The sequence below is a fragment of the Epargyreus clarus genome, unplaced genomic scaffold, assembly GCF_041222505.1.
Source record: "Epargyreus clarus isolate Ecla_fem2 unplaced genomic scaffold, WU_Ecla_fem_2.2 ptg000010l, whole genome shotgun sequence".
Lineage (NCBI taxonomy): Eukaryota > Metazoa > Arthropoda > Insecta > Lepidoptera > Hesperiidae > Epargyreus > Epargyreus clarus.
Window position 1 is genome coordinate 4,888,091 of NW_027332218.1, and position 21,127 is coordinate 4,909,217.

The following is a 21,127-nucleotide window of genomic DNA, read 5'->3' on the forward strand; positions in this document are numbered from 1 at the left end:
TACTATAAGTAAAGATAAACGTTGACGGTAGCTTTCATTATTGAGAAATGACGTACTGGCATGGATTGTCAAACATAATTATTGAAGTAACTTGTGTTCAAACGTTTATTCCAATTCCAATGAACGAAATTTATGTTTTCTGCACATCCTTAAGGTTGACTGGTAAAAAATTCTACTAAGTTGAAAATAAAACCAATTCTATGTTAATTGAAGTTTTTTAGTGAAATGAATGTTACATTTACACGTTAAAATTAAAAAATAAATTGTAAACTTTCCGACATCTCACATAGTATATTTTTGGAATCCTATCAAACATTTCCAATATCAGTGGCCTTGATACGCGAGTGCTACCATAAACCCGTCTCAACTGATACCACTTTCTACATAAACAAGAAAGTATCGTGAACTATGTAAATAACTGTTACACGCAGTTAAATTTAGAATTCATTCATAATATACAATATTTCCTGTTTCCTCGTTAGATTTGCATTTGCTTCCTCGAATTCAAGTCCTTCCAGAAATCTTGAGAATAATAATAATATATAGTAAGTGAATGAATTCAGCCTTCATAGAATGGAATCTACAATACTCTATACGATACTTCGTTCATCTTTACTATTATTTGATTTAAAATCAATAAGAAATTATGAGATCAACGATTAATATATCGTTCATAATATTTCAAAGTTACAAGTCAATATGTATGAAAGGAAGTAAGATAAGGTAATATTTAATAGCAATAAATTATATCCGCTAATTATACCATATCGTTTGAACGTTAACCAACATCGTGGGTCGAAGAAAATAGTCTTTCATGTTTACGATCGACATGAACGAAATAAATTGAAATATATTTACGTAGTACACTTTATCAATTACAATATTTTTCTTATACTAAATAGGTACTACTGGTTGGGTACACGACCTCAACTAAGAAGATCTTGTTAGAATTTGAGCGGTTTTGTCTTTTTCCCTTATCATTCACATTTATTACTAGCTGACCCGGCAAACTTTGTACCGCCTCAAAATCTTTTATCTAATATATTTCATATAAAATATAGCCTATGTTACTCGTGGATAATGTAGCTTTCGAATGGTGAAAGAATTTTTAAAATCGGTCCAGTAGTTTTTGAGCCTATTCATCACAATCAAACAAACAAACAAAGTTTTCCTATTTATAATATTAGTATAGATAATAATTAGCTTTTCCTTTTATTATGTAGTCTTTAAAAGTAGTTGCTTACCTGATGTGGCGGTGGTTGCGACCCCGGCGGTAGATGCGGTGGATGCTGAGTGTCCTGGGTAGGCGATAGGGCTCCGGGGGCGCTTTGAGCGTTCCCCGGACTGGGCGCGCCCTGAGGATGCGTGGGGGGTTGGGGTGAACCGCCTCTCTCGTAACCCTGGATTAATACAGAAAGAATATTAAGACCAAGCAGTTGGAAGTGAATACAATAATCCAGTAACTTATGGAATAAGTAAGCATTGGCTGACATTCATAAATTCAATATCGAAAGGCTTTCTCCACTCATAGACATAGCTAGGATATTTTTTGTAACATTGTTGACCATGGGTCCATGCAAAGATTAATAAGAACAAATACCCAGACCCAGGCCAAGAATGCAATTTCAATTTTGATACCTACGTCTGGCCAGTTACAGAACTCAGAATCTACTGCGTGTCATACCGGTATGGTGACCGCTCGGTCACGCGGGTCGTCCATCAATTGAAACATTTTTTAGTTCTACATTAAACCCATAACGTAGAACTAAAAAAAACATTTGCCGATCTTCATACAATCAATACCAAATAGTAAAGTTGGTATCATTCTCCATGTAAGGATTAGACTTTTCATTTTGATTTATAAATTGGCACTACCAATTAATTACTTTCTACACTTCCATAACATTGTAAAATTATGGGAATTAACAGTAACCACTAATTGGCGAAAGCGTTTATGATAATTGAAAATATTCTATTCGTAGAACAGGCGTATACTACACATGGAAAAAAATGAATATAAAGAAGAGTAATAAAAATAACAGTAGTAATAAAAAAGCGGACATCGTAAGGTTTTTTTATACGAGGAAAAATGCCGCAATGATTTGCGCACATAATTAAAATATTTTTTGCACCAAATGATTGTGTTACGTACCTAAGTTTTAATTATTTTATGGCCTATACGTGTATGGATGTACTTAGGTATTTCCTACTTAATGTACGGGGTTATCTGAGAAACGATTAAGAAAATTTTAGGGACGTTACACACAGGCGACATTGAGCTAATACACAAACAAACACAAGCTCGTGCCGACCGTCGGCTTGGCACAAAAAAACTTGGATTATATGTATTGCATAAATTATAAAATGAATTGTAAATTGAATAGATTGTAAACTGGATGCACTGATAACTCGTCACTTCATGCAACGAAGAAGTTGTAGCTGTTGTATCATCATTATTATCGATTCATTTTAGACCCAATACTGGGATCGGATGTCTTCTCAGAATTAGCAGGATTCAAGCCATAGTCTATCAAGCTCATTAAGTGCGGATTAGTAAATTTCATAGAACTTGACGGAGAACTCTTAGGCGTGTAAGCTGCACGTTAAAGTTTCTTTTCAATATGGTACTACACTAATAACCGTTAGATACAGTGAAATTTCATATATTCAATGACATTTAATACGTCGCACAATTTGGAGAAAATCTGATCACTTTTCACTACTTGGTAAACCGGGTTCGAATTCTGAATTTGAAACATCAAAGCCCGTAACATCACGGCTTTTTCAGTTAAGAAGTCGTTTACCGCTGACAAAATCAAATATCAAAATGACATATAACAACACAACACATCACAGCACCCGAGACACAACAACCTCATCCGTGTACCCCAATTTTACGACAATCGAAACGGGAGCAGTCAATTAATCAGAGCCGACAAAGCGCGTCCTTGGCCGTGACTGGCAATCTTGACCCCGCCCACGATAATTATCTCTTTTTTATTTTCATTTCACCCGCACGTTATTACCGAACACCTGTTCATCGTATTAGACGTAAACATACGTCACACAGAGTTATCCCGCGACGGATATAGATAGCGTCGAGAGATTTATGTTGCATTGGGCCTGTACGCGAAATGGGCTAAATATAATGTGTTCACATGAAAGGCTTATGGCTGGATGGAAATAAACAGGTCAATCAGGTTACTGCATTCCTTAACGTCACGTGTTCAAATATAAATAATACATGATAAGCGCGAGTCGGACGCGCGAACGAAGGGTTCCGTGCGTACAATTAAAAAAAACTTATAGAAGCTTGTAACTTATTTAATATTTTACTACATTTACAACGATTGATAGTCATTATTTTTTTTTATTATATATTTCGTTTCATGGCTACGCTCGACGGACAGACATACACGAGCGATATTATTATGGTGTATTCGTTTTGACGTACTCAACCGTAACTGTGAATGTTAGGGTCGCATTCTACTTATCAATCATTGTACCGGGCACTCCGTCAAAAATATAGGTCTTAATTATTATGCCGTATCACATCTTTATTTCTGTCATTATTGTCCCTTAGTGGAAGGATAAATTTACAATTGTAATTAACGCAAAGGGCACAAAGAATTGTAGAGGACAGTATTGCTCGACTGAGGAGGCACCACCGCCACATTATTTTTTAGAGTGAAGCAATTTTTCAGTTTTGCTGGAAGTATGCAGATCCCGGCCGTATGTGTACATAAGTAACATATGAGGCGACTGACTTAATCCTATAATTTAAAAAAAAAAACATTTTTTTTAAATATCCGGGTAATCAAACCACAGGGTAAAATGATTATCAAGAATGAGATCGTAGTTCCTCAGGTGACACAGCATGTGTGATTTGCTTCAGATAAAACTCCTGTTCAATATGGAGTTTCTTACAGACAATACCGACAATAACGACTTACCATCGGGTGGAATTTAAAGAGTCAGTTTTACCAACTTTAAAAGTAGTACTATCAATGTTGTTTCATAACTAAAACATAACACAAACCGTAGTCCACTTAACAAATATGACGCAAAATTTTACCCCGATAAAACTCTAGACATCCACTGGCATTGTTTATCAGTTTTATACGTCCCGGTGGCATTTCATAGCGGGCGAGTGTGGTAAAATTTATCTGAGTCCACCAAAAGTTTCAAATTGTTGGAAACCCTATAAATAGAAAATTGTTTACGGCCTTATTACATGTCAAATTGCTATCATTATGTAATGACAAAGTCATTTAAGTATACAACAGTAACTCACTGAATGAGAGGAGGAAAAGTGGTAATAAGTTGTTCTGAAACGTATGCCAAACATCAATCTATCCTAGATGACGTCAGAATAATAAGGCATATATTCATATTTTTTGTGTAACGACCTATTGCTATATGATACTTTTGCTATCATTATTGCTTTCTTGTAGGAATGCTTTATTTTGTACGGTGACGTTATTACGTTGAATTGTGCCAGTTTGAGCAAGAATGGTATTTGAAGATAACAGTTTGTTTTCAAGTGCAATCTAACCCACCTGTGGCTCTATGCAAACACGCATCAATTATACCCTAAAAGAAAGCACGCCGACGCGCTCTCTTCTCAAACCCACTAAACACAAACAAAACATCTTTGTAACGGGGCATTCGCATTGTTCCAGCAGTTCATGCAAGCAAGCGTCAACACACGCACCAATTTTACCGTTATTGTGTTGTACATACGTACGCACACACACGCACACTTGCACAATAGTCGCGGGATAAAACAATCGGGCACGTGCAAAGAGGGCGGCGGCCATGGACGGCCTTGACCGTGCATCCATTATGCACACCAGTTTACTTGCGAATAAGTGCACCGGAACGCATCTACGCCTAGCCAACCGATATATAAATAGCTGAAACTGCACGCCGCAATCAACTCCGCTCCGATGGTATGACGGGACCATTTACTACACGCCGTTTCAAACTTTGGAGAGTGAACTAACGCCGGCTTTATGTAACGGGGAATTTGTTTACTGAATTGGATTTTAGTTTAGTGGAACTACGCTGCACTCGCCTCGTACAAAACAAATGGCTACAAGCAAAATGTATAAATTTATTCGGAGTTTATTTTTAGCGCACGTTGCTGTATAAACGAATAGTTTTTGCTATCTTTTTTGATAAATCGAAACAAAATAAGAAAAAAAAATTTTTTAATTAAAATCGCGAAACGATGCTAAGGATTCTCATATTATATGAAATAGGAGACAAGCTCAAATAGAAATGTAGCGTTTGTCTGTTGAATACATTCCCGGCGGGATTGGAACCCGAACCCGTAAGTCGCATGGTCATTGCCACTACTATGGCATTGCAATACGTTTGCGAAATAAAACAAAGTTATTTAAAGCCGTAACCCACCGATCAATTAACATTTCGATCGCCTTGTTTTTAGGTGCTCAGCTGAACATAGAAATAAAGTCGACATTCGACTACTTAATTCATTCATTACAAATTCATTACTGTGCCAGAGTGTCCTCGACACAGTTTGTAGCAGACACTCATTGCATCAATCGTACAATGCTTTCACTCGGCAGCTAGTTTCCGCGTCACGTTTCAAGGCTATTGATAAGGTTGGCCTGATATTTACTGCTCCGGGTCAAGTGGAGTCATTCGCTTTTCATATTTTCCCTTATTTACTTGCGATAATTGTATACGTCACAAGTTCGTGACCTCGGCGTCTACGTCACGACGACTGATATCAGAACAATTATTTTATGAGTCATTGTTATTTTATTATCTACCACAATACCTATTACGATTTTATCTCTTAGCAGCAGCTGTTTACTTTCGAGTATCGGTGGTGGAGTTTTACATTGAAATGTCGGCGTCACAGAACTTGATTGATCTTGACCCGTGCGAGCCCAATCGGCTTGAAATTCGATTCAGAGTAATGTTTTAATCAGCTTAGAGCGGATCGGGTATAACAGGCTTGGACTAAGGGACGCCGGAGGCCTCTCTTTGCGTAATTGGATACGCAGCGCCTCATTTGCCGGCAAAGCCGAAACCTATTCAGTACGCCGATGCGCAACGACCTATTATCATTGCCGCCAGCAACGAGGATTCATAGACTTGTTAGTTCAGTGACGTAACGAATCGTTAGATCACATGTCGTATACGTCAATATTAAAGCTAAGTAGAAACTTAAAGATACCTTGAGACATGTGTGTTTTGGGCACGAAAATACAAAAACTCCTCTTTTCCGAGATGTCTTAAGATGATTAACAGCATCTTCTTGTGAAATTATTCATCTAACCTCAATACCTTCATAACCAGCTAAGCGGGTGATGATGGCAGTACCCTTCTGTTTAGGATAGGGATTGTTGTGTAAAAGTGATAACTTCAAATGAAAGACACAACACAACAACCATAACATAAACAAATTGTAATCGACACTCTTCTTTAACGACTGCATTTAAGCTGGGACATAAAACTTCCTGTCGTCTGAAGATGAGCATTGAACCTTACGACAATTGTTATTTAACAATCCGTGTCGCTAGAATAACTTTGGAAGGAGGGGTCGGGTGGGCGCGTGAGGTGGTGGCGAGGCCGGTTGCGTTCCAAAACAAAACACAAAGAATTCCAAGAACTTTCGCTGAATAATAATTTGGTGGTAAAAGTTTGTCGCTTTGAACTAGCAGGAAATCGAGACTATCGCCTGGTAAGTAGAGTTTGGCCGTGTTTCAGTCGAACCATCCGCGCCGGTCGCCAACCAATCCATCAAAGGCGGGTGACTGGATTGGGTGTGGGTAAAACCTCCCCCGTACCCACATAAATATTGCGGGTAGGTGAGTACAAACCCTTTGACCGAGTTCTGTTTACTTTCGTTTTCGCTCAGCTGACGGGGCCGCCACCCCGCCTGTACAACGCCACTATTATTATGATAATTAGAGAGCTATCAACTTGGTGTTTTACTAATTGTGATGTCGACAAGCGTGATAGTAAAACGACGAAATCGATCCGGTGAAGTCTTTACCTTTGAATGAGTCTCGATGAATGTGAGCCCACGAACGTTCTAGACACGTCTCGAGAGTCAAAAAGCATTCCTCGTCGCGTCTGAATATGCGTGGCGAAGTTGTATCGTCTGAATTTGCGCTTTGAGTTGCGGCGTCACGGTCGCGGGCGAGTGAAGGGTGTGAAGTGGACGTTGTTGTTTTTTGTTCCATTGCGGTTAGGGCTCAGGTGCGAAGGGGCGTGTGTCCCGGAGAGCACTCAAGGTTGCAACGGGTTCGGACGCGGCAGACGGGGCGCAGACGTGCATTATTAGGTGGGTGCCGGAACACCCACGGGAGCCGCGGAGGGGGGCGGTGGGGTGCGCGTACGTCATCACCTGAGGCGCGCCCTTGAAAGCGTCGTCGCATTCATTGCACCCGGATGCGGGCCGTATCCCCGAGCCCGCGGTACCACACTCAAGATCCGACCCATCTTATATACAATACCCACTGTCGCTAGATACACCTCTATTGCGTTTTTCCACTTTCACTAGAAACACATGTACAGGCGCCTTCATACATTTTGTTCTCCAACAATGTCCTTTGCTTATAGGTTTTGAGTTCTTTCAATGTTTACAAGTTTTTTGCTGTATTCTTGAATATTTACGGAAACAATTTGTAGACATAATACTGGCATTTCCCTGGGATTTCCGGATTAGTCTCTACGATAGGCATCATTTAGGTATGATAGGTGACCGCTTTATGAACGTTATTATGGTTTAGCCATATAAAACTAAGCTGCTTATCAAGCAGTTACAAAAAAAAATGAAGTACGCACAACACACAAGTTATAATTTATGAAAAATAAAAAAATATACATATTCTAGCTGATAGCAATCTCTCTTCTTATAATTATAATTTAGAATATACCTACCTACTATTTATGATATTTATATCGCCAACATAAATTGAAGAGCCCAATAAAATTAGTAAGTCAAATAAATCAAGCGGGTAATAAAAGGCCGAGCTCCAACTAATCCGAAACTTAAACCAACCAAGTTCTGGCCCGCAGCTTTATTTCACATTTATATATGGCTCCATAAAACGCCGTTGAAGGTAGAAGGTAAATAGGAGTCTATATAAACATAAACTACAACCAGCCATTAAATAGATTCTTATGGCAAGCTATGATTTAACTAATGTTCGATGGGCAAATAGCCATTGCTTGCATACGATGGTATCGTACATACACATTCATGAAACACACATGAATAACACATGCATACATGAAATACGGCGCAACCGTTTCCCATATAAGCTCAAAATACACAAACAAAAATCAATCACTTTTGGTATCCTGCAAACTAATTTAACCCTAGAAATTATTATTTATTTCGAATATAAGCAGACACATCAATTTTATCTATTTGTGCAGATTTGTATAGATCAAAGGTTTAGAGAGGTTAACAGTCAACCCACACTATCATCCAGTTTCAGTAAAATCTAGTATCGTCCATACTCGTAAATATATTACGGAGCTCTTGTAGCACTGATTGATAGCCTCTACAGAAAGGTTAAAATGATAGAAAACTACAAATATGTACTATGTAGATATGTAGTAGTTAGGTACACTTTATAAAGATTAGATATTACAGTGGAGATAGACCCTAAAGATTCATTTACCATGGAGTCGATAAGACCTCTATTATATTATAATTCAAAGTATTCGCATCCGATTGGCAGGTGTATATTTAATGTACCAAAAGCAGTCAAACTAGTTACGTAAAGGGCCACAAATGTACCAATGTCGTTTCACCCTAACATTTCGAAAGCACTTCTGAAGGGTACCGTAATTCATTTCCGGTCAGTTCAAAGCGTGCAGATAAACCAAAACCGGTTATATATGAACCTGATCATTATTTTCAGAGTTATTCTAGAATTATCCATTAACAATATAAATTTAATTTTAATGTAGTAAATACAGAATTTATTCGATGTTAAATATTATATCTATGTTATTTACAATTATAATTACTAAATATATGAAATTTTAAGTAATAAAATAAACTATAAACTAAAAAAAGGACTTATTTACAAAATATACAAGAAAATTATAAATAAAATAAAAATTTATTTATTTTGACTATTGATATCTGTATTTCATTTATTACACGTATTACTATTTACGTATTACTATTACTATATATTACCTGGAGTGGAGTGGAGTGATTACTTGTAATCACGTCTTAACCTATTATATCACTAGAGTCACTGATCGAGAGCCACTTAGAGATAGATAAAAAAATGGGTGATATTTTTTTATGCAATCGCCTTCATACTCATGAAAATACTCGAACCCAAAATGTACTTAACATGTTACTCAGATCCTTAGCCCTTCAATATACGAGTTAATTACAAAAAAAGAAAACAATTACTGTTTACGATACAAGTATAATTATTACTGCGATGCTTTCGTAAATAGAGAGGCCAAATCAAACCTATTAACATAATACCCTGATATCTCTTCTCAAAAACGGAAATAATTGTAAAAGAACGTACAACATATACATGTACCTACATTATACATGAAGAATCAAAATTAACAATTAACATTAACAGAATCCAACATTGTAAACGTTCGAGAGCCAATAATTTTGGCACATGTCCGCCTCATTCGGTGCACCGTTCGTTAAATTTCTGCACCGATGAGTACGAGCCGTCCGGTGACCCGGCCAAACGTAATTTTCCAAGGGTAATAAAGTTTTTGTACGGTTGTGGGTGTCGTTTATTAGGGTCTCGTCTCAATCAAACCCTTCGCCTAATCGTTAATTGGTAAATTATTAATTCGACACGATGCAGCTTTTTGTATATAAAAATGCATATGGGAGTTTTATCGCAAATATTAAAATTGAATACGATAAATTTTTGATTTTACTGTAACTCTAATGCTTATTTTTTTATTTTTAAAGAAACCGTCCTTATGTGGCAATTCTATAATAATCCGCAATTTTTAGCATTCAGGTATTACCTACAATATATTATGTACAGAGGTTTAGTCAGTCGAAATTACAAAAAATGTCCATACCTGAAACTTAAATTACTAACATAATCATTGGAATTATATAGATAATAGATATACAATATAAATAAATCTCAACGATCCCTTGTAGGCTTAATATTTGACTCATAGCACTCAAATAAAATACAAATAATTGCGGAATCACATAGAGCTGGCGACACCGCCTTAAAACTTTTTTATACAATAAATTGGCTCCAACTTCGCATTGTAACGTTCAATTTACTTTAAGAAGCACCAGTACACATGAAATCGAAAAGTAAAAGATACGTATTACTAATAAGATCTAAAAATATACGAATGAACAAAATAATGTAAACAAAACTAGATATTTAAACAATACAAGATAATAGCTTATCATTTGTGACGTAATGCAAAACCTACATCAATAATATTGCGAGTAAAAAAAACAAGTCATTCCGCTTTTTCTGATATATTTACGCAAATATGTACTTGCAATGACTTGCACGTGTTTATCATTACCGAATAGAGAAAATATTTGTGAGAAAAAAGGTGTTTACAAATAGGGGATCAGAACTGTGGGTATTTTCTGATAGGATCTCATTCGAATCAGAAATATTGTGCATGTGAGTACTTCTAGCATTACCAACAAAACATTGATAATAGGAACTCATTAACAAACATCACATCGACATATATTCTTTAAAAATTACCACACTTATTCCATAAAATTTTGAAATATATAATTATACGTTCTGACATCGTAGCGAAATATTAAAAATAATACTGAGCTAAGTAGTTATGAGTTTATGACACAAGCCCGTAAATATTATGATAATGGCCACTAAACGACAAATTAGGGAAATAATTAGGAAAGGAAAACGCAATTTTCTTTCGTATTAATTATACAAGATTTTAATCTTGTTTTAGGCGGTGTACACACCTGCCTTGGCATTTGTGTGGCAAAGCTGAGTCACGACGCGGTATAGAGCTGTTTACTAGGTTTCCTCGGTGGGCTCCGGTTCCGCTTAAATTTATGGTTACACGAATTACGTTGTTTAAACACTCAATTTTAGGCAACACACAAGATTTATAGTTAGATATTAATTATTATTTAGACTTGACAATCCTCACATTTACTTAGGTCTTAGCCGATTCCGTTGAAAAAGTTCAAATTAAAAAAAGAATACAAGAGAATCTGCTTATAAATTATTTATATCCAAAATCATGTAAACAAGCGTATATGTCAAGCATGTACGTATGTTAATGTGCGTTTCTGACATCCGTCTTCGACAAACAGGCAAACATTTGAAACAAAAAATAGTGCGAAAAAAGTGATTACACGACAATAGCACCCGAGCAAACCCAGGTATCGAATTGTCGACCCACATCACAAATATATAATTTCAATGATAGATACTAACACTACTTTTTTGTTTGTTTGTAGATCTCTCCATAAAATATAATGGACCTGTGCATTTATATATGGTTATATAAATGCACAGGTATAAGATACATATAATATTTGTTTGTATGAGTAGTTGCGAGAGCAGTCCTTAAATATTTTACTGCTATTACATCATACCAATCTGATAGATTGATTATATTGTAGTGATGAGTTGCACTTGCGCAACGCACGTTCATTGCTTCTGATAATGTAAGACTACACATTTCAGCCTTCGGTAAATCAGTGGTTACGATAATGACAAACGCTCGGACGTCGAAATTACACGGTAACAATTGCACGACAGCGGTGGATAGACATATGGTGGAGCATGTAATTCTAAGGTATTAGGGCGTTCGTATGTACCGAGTTTAAACATTTGCCCAAGAGCATTGGTTTCAAAACGACCTTGTGTCTTGTCGGATCGTTTCTTAACAGCGATTTCTACACGAGTTCGCTCCAAGAGCCCTGCTTCAATACATACCTCGGGCTCCGTTGCACAACGAGCTTACGTCAGCGAGCGCGCAGAGCGGCTTACGTCATTCGAGCGTACGGGAGCCTCCGGAGCAAGTTAGGACTTACGCCTATGGAGTTTAGAGCGCAGTTTGCGCGAAGCTGTACTAAGTATGATAGAACATTTATGTTCACGTGAGTGGATGAGGCTCCGACGCGCCGCCGCGCCGCCGGCTCAACGATTCTAAGAAACGTTCGAGGCTCTCTAGTTTCGGACTTGAATATGAATCGTGTAATACGACGACGATAGAGCATACTTTCAACCGAGCGACGTCTATTAGAGAGACGAATATTCTCCCTCACTATTTTCGTGTTTTATCGGAGCGTTCTTTATGAAAGAGCTGGCGGTGTACGGAGGCAAAACGAATTCGTTTACATTTTGCTTGGGTTAATAATACTTGGTTCAACAATTTATAATATTAAAAATAGGTAGTCTATAATTTATGAAAACATCCACTAAAGTCTGTATAAATTAGTGAAGTGTTACAAAATTATAAATATTTTCGGATAAAAATAAAGTATGAGCTTACTATAAGAACGGTTAAATTCGGTTAAATTCTATTAATAGATAAGAGAGTTATGAATAATGAGCGCGTCTGTCAGATTTCTATCAAAAGGAATTTATAAACGGGCAAAACAAATGCCTTTTCAAGTTACTCCCACACATTTTGGAGACACAGTGCCTACAATAATCGGTTTAGTTTCCCGTGAACTCTATAACATTAGAGTTTTAGGTGTACGATTGGGAAAGAATAAAAATAATAAGTCAAAGAAGTGATTTCTTTGTTTCACATTTTCTTGAAAATACCTGGTAATATGTGACAGAATTATAATAAAATCGATTAAAAGCTCGACGATAAAATCTGTTAAAGATTTGTCTACGATCAACACTCGGCAGTACAATTAACCGCCCACTTTTTTCAAGTGTCCCTTATCGTGATTTTAAGTTATTGGCCTTAAATTATTTTGTTCAGTGTTCTTAACGTAAAAAATATAAGAAGTGTCCACTTGACTGGGTTTTAGTCATGGAAATAGGCGGTAATAGTTCACCATTCTTTTTTGGGTTTTTATTATAATGTGTTTTTTTTTTGTGTCTACACTATGTTGATCTATTCCTATTAATTATTATGGATTCTGTAAATACATGCCGTGTGGCAAAAATATATTTCTTATATGATTGGTTGATAGTAATCCCATACATATTCGTGACAACAGTTAAATTTAATGATTAAAAGAGAGCGGTATGAGGAATGATATAAGGTAATTTATTGAAACATTTGATAAAGGGGCAATAAATGTATCTCTGCACACAGGCAGATAATGAGGTTGAATTTTTTCTTATGCATGACTTCGTCAGAATACATAAATCACCATCGAATTAATTTCAATTGAAAATCCAGAGAATTACACATAATCCATTTGAGTGTGCTATCTAAATAATAACTTCATCTTAATCTTTTTATTTTCATTTGATATCGTTATTATAAACAATTCATGATAAATGACAATTTAATTTTAATTAGATCAAATTTTATACGTAAATATTATCATAGTTGAGTTATTTGAAACAAATCTTTGGAAATATGCAGTGAGTTGTTAATTAAGCCGTAAGTTTAGTCGCTACTCAATTAAAACGGATCTATTAATAGTTGTAGCAATATCTACAATCATCTATTTGCGGTCTCGTGCTCCAGTCAAATGCTCTCATATGAGAAACTATGATAGTGATTACGCTGTCGCTCCGACAACGCCCCGGGGTGTATTCAATGCCTGAGCTCTATTCGCACCTTTTTTGCTCGTAACGTTCAGAGATTTCAGTTCGTAACCGAACACCCACTATAAAGAGATGTTTGAAACGCTATAACGAAAGTAAACTTTCATTTTCGTGATCCCAGTCAAAAATATTTTAAAAATATGCCGTTTAAGCAATGCTACGAAAAGTTTATAGGTGTAATATTAATAACAAATTATTAAATATGTAAAATTATAGATACAAGTATGCAAACTTTACTTATCCTTACCTACAGCTCTTATGCTACATTCATTTTTTTGATGCTCCATACATATATCAGTAGTGGTCAAATTAATAAATTACCTACTTATCATCGTATGTCTGGTGAGCTTGAATCAAGACTAATCTCATATTTAGTTTTGATGACGTCATTTCAACCCGTAGGGTCTTCTTAACATCAGGTGAACTGCATGCGTTGCTTATTCATTTACCTGTCTTACAAAAACTTATACCTAAGCTTCCCACATTTTTACAAAATACGAAATAGTATGGAAATAGTAGAAGGCAATATAGAATTCTAATGAAATTATTTTTCAAACTTCAAAGGATGTTGCTTTGTAGCAAGATAGAGACAAGGACTCTGAATACAAAGAACATGTCCTCATAGCCTGGTGCTATAGGTCGCCCTGCAAGCAGAGCTAGTAGGCGCACTCCACTCGGATTTTATATAATACTCCAGCCCATTGTGATCAGCGCAAGGGCCTCTTAATAAAAAAAGGCAACTGCATGTCGGTCCGCGTCTAACGTATCTATGGAGTATGGACGCATGGTGGTATGAAACTATGAACACAGCGCTTGGTAACTTGAACGCTTTTAACACACGATACCCGGAACAATTTTCATTGACAGTTCCCAAATTATGGTCCCCAACAAGGTTCTCTGCGTCTGACGGTTCAGTTATAACCGGGGAACAGTGTTTTCGATTTTGGTGTAGTTCATCTCCTATACCTACAGTGCCGTAAGTACTTAAATAATGGTACTTGGCCCATGAATTTCTCCTTGTAGCTTAATATTATCAAACTGTTATTAACTACTTTGGGTATTTGGTAAATAACACTATTTAACTTTCGTATTCAGATTTGTATAGAAGTATCTATAATACAGCTTTCTTTAACAATAAACAAGTCCAAAACTGACTTATGACGCCATCATTGAACGAAATTATAGCCGTTTCAGATTGTAATACGAACCTTAAGAAAGGATCAGCAAATAAACAATCTATCTTAATGCTGCTTACCTAGTTACCTACTGTGGATTATGCGGTTATAACTAACAATTAGACTACAGTTAAATTTTATAGAAAAAATGTCTGTTAATGCAGAATGTTCCACCTATCCTCACTTAAGCAGCATTGTGGAAGAGTCCACCAGGCTTTGCCAGTTGTAAGGAGTCCCATTTGTATTCAAACAGTGGGGCATAAAAAGGATTGCAACCAATACAAAATCTAGTTTAAGAGCTTACCGGATGCGGTGAGAAAGGCGGTCTTGAGTTAGGCGCGCCCGGGGGCCCCTGAGGCGGTGGGTACCTCTGAGGGTACGCGCCCGGCGGGCCGTACGCCCCTGGAGGCTGCTGCGGCCCGCCGGGCGCTCCTGCGCCGTACGGCGGCCCGCCGTAGCCGCGAGGTGGCTGCAAAAGTATAAGTATTTTATTAATTACAATATAAAACAACTAGCATAGACAATAACAACACTTAATAAACTAAATTAAATCGATAAGTATAAATATACTATTGGATGGTTTTTTTTAAATTTTATTATATTGGAGTAGCAGACGAGAGCATGCTGTCCACCTAATGGTAAGTGGTCACTGCCGCCCATGTGTCTTACCACACCCTTCAAACCAGAACACAGCAACGTTTAACACTGCTGTTATGAGGCTAAAATTAATTATTGATTTCTGATATGCTATTTTTAAATGTGATAAAGGTTTTGACACTGTTTCATTATAAAGAATTAAGTCCAATACAATAGAGTGCAGTATAACCAAGACATAGATAAATTGCCCTAAGGGACAGATATTTTCTACGAGCTACATAACAATATTTTTATTTATTTCAATACGAAATTGCCGTAATCATGCCCCGATTCAGTAAGATGAATAGAAGTTGTTACTTGGAAAACTGTTATCGACGATGTTATGTGATTGAATACGCATGATACTCAAATATAGAGTATTATTGTACTAAATATACCCTTCATTCATAACAGACATCTCTTTTAGACATTTATCATAATGTAAATCAAGTAAACAAGAATCAGCGAAAGAGCATTGTTAAGTAAATGGTTAGAATCTCGTTTCTTCAACCGGGATGTCCGAGGTTCGATACGAGACACACACCAAAATATCGTGTGTATTAAAAAATATTTTTTAAAACGTCGGCTTTAACGGCAAAGGAAAACCCCGCGTGGTAAGCTGCATAATAGTTCTTTAAAAAAATAAAGTATAAAATAGTTGTTATAATATAAAATATAAAAAATGGGTACCTATGTGAAGTACAAACCGGCACTAGACCAGCGAAGTGGACTATGGTCTAGACAGTCTAAACACCTTTCACTCTGAGAGGAGACCAGTGGTAGCAATACCATCCCAGCAGTGGGATACTATTGGTTTCACGACGAAACAAAGCCCAAAACGGACGGAACAAATCACTTCGTTAGACAAGTATTCACTTAGTTCGTCGATCGTCCTCATTAAGCGGAGTAGTCAAGAAATTCTCCGATATCCGCCTCAGGTGCTGCCTTCAGCAACTTCTTAGTTTAGGCATCCTGACTCACGTTTAATACCTAACCAACCAACAGCTTCTTATTTGAATATTTTAAGCGCATCCATATTTAAACAGACTAGGGATATCGAATTAAAATTCATTCACATAGGCATCTCAATTCATATGACCTTTTAAGTATGAAAGGAAGTCAGTCGTAAAATTTAATAATTAGTAACAAATAATATAAAGAAATAGAATATCGAAGCTCTGACCGGAAATCCGTTCTTAATTTTTCTCACCAAGCTAACCACATTTGTATCGAAATAAAAATCGGTGCACTCAACTTCAAGTTACTACTAATGAGCATTTAACTCTCAAATCGAATTTTGACAAAAAAAAATATACCTACTATCGTTTAGGGGTATATGACTAACTATCATAAAAGACTGCCAAACTAAAAAATGATCACCCGCCTTTATCTTGGAAATAACACTATGATTCATTTACAACAATCTACGTTAAAGCCTCCCGCCAAATCCAATATCAATTTCCGTCTCCGTGGGCGACTACGCAGAGGCAAAAAACATGCCTAAAAGTTCAGATACCAGATTTTATCTCGCCGGTTTTAGGGTTCGAATATAAATTGCTCTGAACATAGCTTGAGTGTTTATGTCACTCTGAAAGATTATTTTCTATCTATCCTGAGCAAACATTCCGTGTAATACCTACAGCTTCGTTGAATATCCACGCTGACCGGTTATTCGAGTTTATTCAAAGAGATTTATATTAAATGGGTATGAATGGTTTCCGTTTACTTGTGTAGCCAATTTATTGTGGTTTTTCTTTTACTACATTAAGCTAAGTCATTTTGGCTCGAATAACATATTATTGTCTTGAAGGTTTTTAGGTTTTTTTTTTATAGAAGCACGAGACACATACTTATATCAGTTATTTGACAAAATTATTAGGAAATATCTTAGTCTGTAAACACACATCTTGGCTTGACTTGTTCGTATAGGATATTTTTAGTAGGAATGTAGACAAGTCTCCGTATTATTTTGTATCATTGTGGAAATGTTATTTAATGTTAATACGCACATGAATTAGATGTGCGATATCTTGTATTCAAACTTTTTTTTTGTTGACGAGGGGGAAACCTTTAAAAGGTACCCTATGCCGTGGGAGCGGCACGGGGTTATGTGGGATTCTTACCGCACTAAAACCCCCCGGTGGCCGTCCTCGGCGCTGCGTAGAGGACTCCGGGACCTCCAACGGAACGCAACCGGAGTCCACTTGGCGCGTTGCCCAGTCGTGGGCTCCGCCCAGGTGAGCTTGAAACTCACCACACCATCACCAGGTGTTCACGACGGTATGCGACCACACAAACCGCCGTCCATCTCGGGGTTGCTGGCCGAGCTGTTCGAGCTCCCACTCTTGCCGTCCGCAACCCCGGAAGCCCCCTTTTAGTCGCCTCTTACGACAGGCAGGGGATACCGTAGCCCTATTCTGGTCCCGGAACTACAGGGACAGTCTTGTATTCAAACTAGGAATCTATTAACTTGTATGCTGAAATACACGAAGATGTTACTATCCCCCACTCGATGGTAACTTACACACCTGGGTAATATAACCAAACTATAAGTAAAGTAAAGCATGCACAAAGTAGGCACTAAACCTCAACTTGGGAGAACTTTGAAGAAGAATAAACAATAAGGTCGCTCGAGTAAACTCCTTTAAAAAAGAAGGTTGTTCGGAGCAAAGAAAATATTTAACTCTTAGAGTCGTCTACTTTATGTATCTACGTAAGTTTCATGCTGCCGTCGTTTGCCAAACTCGTTACGGCTGTACAGATTTTTTTATGCAGTGGCAACAGCAAACGAGCTTACAACGCCTACTGTCGAGTCACTGCTACCCATGAACATTTGTTTTCGTCCCTAAAAGTATTTCTTAGGTGATATAGTTGAAACACTCAATTTCATTGTATGTGCCGTACCACACCGTAAACACCGGATTCCGACTGTTATATTAAATCAAAAATAGATATTGCAATTTAGTCACAATCGAATCACATCTTATGGTACCTAAATATGTACGTTTGGAATACTTGTCTAAGTACAACTTGTTTCTTTTAAAGAAAACGTATTCATATTTCTACTATAAACAACTACTCTTTGTATAGAGAAAGCCGGTTGGTTATTTTCAAATTAACCTTACAAACGCGGTTATAGTGTGATAACATCAAGAAAGATATATTTATTACCAACGTTATACTACAAAAATATCTTACGTGTTATTACGTTACTTTACTTTATTTTTATGCAATAAGTAATAAGTTAAGCAGTATTATCACAAAGGAGTTTATCAGTCCTCTAGCTTCTTCGTAAATAAAGTCTCGATAAGCTTTTAACTGAAAATGTTTTGAACGCAAACAATTTAAAATTCTGCGTAAAATAACATTTTAAAACCTTACTTTTGTTTTAAAATAAAATGCTTCAAGTAAGTAACCAAGTGTATTAAATAAATAGTATTTTGTTTAATAAATATTAACTGAATCAGAATGTAATACAAAACCCTACTAAAATTTATTTCCGCTACGTGGTGCGTACGTTTGTTGGCGTGCTTAATCATTCGACACAGCTGAGCAGCGCCAATTTATTACATCTGTTACTACGTCGATATATTATCACTTGACCCATTCTGTCACAAAATTACCATACCGGCCGTATCAAGTATCTCATTCATTATTAGGGCCCTTTAAAGTTAATAGTCGAATAACCATTCCATTGTTGATAACTGTATACTAAAAATTTTAAAATTAATGTCATAATAATATAATAAAGCCCTTTAAGCAACGTCCAACGGCCTCATCGCACCTATAAAATCAACATGCTTTTACTGTAATATCAATTTTCAGGCAGATAACGCGTCTAAATAATTGACGTCCGAAGTAATTCGCTGTGCCAACAATGCCGCCCGTTTCAGTTTTCAGCTCTCATTTTGTTCTATGATGAAAATTCAATTATTCCGTACGAACCCCGCTCCGAGGCAAACGAGCGACGGGTACCCGTCGGCACCCTTTGACCGAACGTTTTACATCTTCTAACCGAGGCCCGTCGCCGCAGACCTGGGGAATAGTTGGACTAGCAGATATGAGGAGTTTGTTCACCAATTAGAGTTACATTTTTACGAACATTGGGGTGTTTTATGGCGGATTCGATGATTTATGAGGGCGGTGTTTGGAGGGGTGCGGGGCGCGCAGGGTGCACGCGAGGGTTGCGCAGGGGTCGAGCGGCGGGGGGCGGCGGCGCGCCATTGGCCGACACTGCATCGATCGCGCGACGAGCTCGCAGCGGCCCGCCCGCGCCAACCAGCCTCCACCTACGTTAATAAGTAATCATCCGACCCCGCGATACCTCAGCGAGTTTTCCGGACAGAGCTGGAACCACTGAGACGGGCCTCGTATCTCCAGTCGGCTGGAACAAAGAGCCGCCGCATGGGGTGACATCCGTATTGATTTATGCAGTAATTGACCCGCGGATAGATGCGCAGCCCGCGCACACCTCCCGCCCGCTACGCACCTATATTGCCATTACACGCACTCCTACCTACGTATCATATTGAACAATGCAATATCCATCAACGTTTGGAGAGGCGGCGCCTATTTTTTGTCCGTACCAAAAAACGTATTGTCGCAGAGTCCAGGGTAGCATTTCAAACTTCTAAAGCGACTATCAAAGGAAGTACATTGAAGCTTCCCCTTTCAAAGTAAGATTATAATCGGGCGTTAAAATAAACCCAACGCCGTAGTGACCTATTGCCTCGGCGTCGAGAGTCTTCAAACGGCTCATAAAAGCTCATTTAAAGATATGAGAGGGAACTTTTTGTTAGGGTTCAAGTTGGCGGGGAATAAGTCGGCTAGATCGTAATACGGGGCAATAAGACAAAACTGAAAAAGCTCCTAGCGGAATCACTGAAATCTGAAAGACAGTGAATTAAAAACACTGAATTTGTAAGCGGGAGTTATTTCGTATTCCAGTCTTTACGTTAACCGAAACAAAGGTAACGTGCCCTGTATTCAGTCAACAGAATCGCTCGTTGAATTTTAAAAACATTTCGCTACCTATCTACGCTATGTAGACAATGTGCAAAATGTTTTGATACACTTTTATTTTATGATAGCAGAATAGCAGAGTGACTGATTGAATGAGACTTATTTAAAATTTGTTAAATAACATTTAAGCTCGAAGACTTATTCATCTTTGAGACTTAATGAAACGCATGTTGAAATATAGGTACTTCCAATACATTTCATAGTTTCCTTAATAATGATTTTATTATGTAATAACCCAAAACAATTACAAAATGAAATGATAGGTCTATTTTATAAGTCGTTAACTAATTTCATGGCGCATATTTATTAAAGACCAGCTTTTACGTGGGCATTTTACACGCAAAAAAAGATTATTTCATGGTATAAAAATTAATCTCATTAAGGATAACATTATATTGGATTCTAACCAATTTTAATAAACAATATTAAGTTAACTGATAAAACATTCTTAGAATCGAATTATGTACCTACTACTTCTACACTATGTATAGATTTAACGTTAAAGGCTTTATCGTTCGACATTGGAAGTTCCAAGTT

At 37.3% G+C, this 21,127-nt stretch overlaps 1 protein-coding gene across 6 annotated transcripts in view; it reads right to left on the reverse strand.

The window, feature by feature from the left end:
• The window catches only part of osa (trithorax group protein osa), a 127,407-nt gene that overhangs the window by 88,143 nt on the left and 18,137 nt on the right, over window positions 1-21,127 (reverse strand). For 5 of the 6 annotated variants that reach the window (XM_073077175.1, XM_073077174.1, XM_073077173.1 and 2 more), the window contains exons 2-3: window positions 15,237-15,401; window positions 1,245-1,400 (exon numbers count right to left, since the gene is read on the reverse strand). In XM_073077175.1, the coding sequence (XP_072933276.1) occupies window positions 1,245-1,400; window positions 15,237-15,401 (321 nt within the window). The remainder of the gene's footprint in view (window positions 1-1,244; window positions 1,401-15,236; window positions 15,402-21,127) is intronic. The other variant, XM_073077176.1, reaches the window with a different exon arrangement.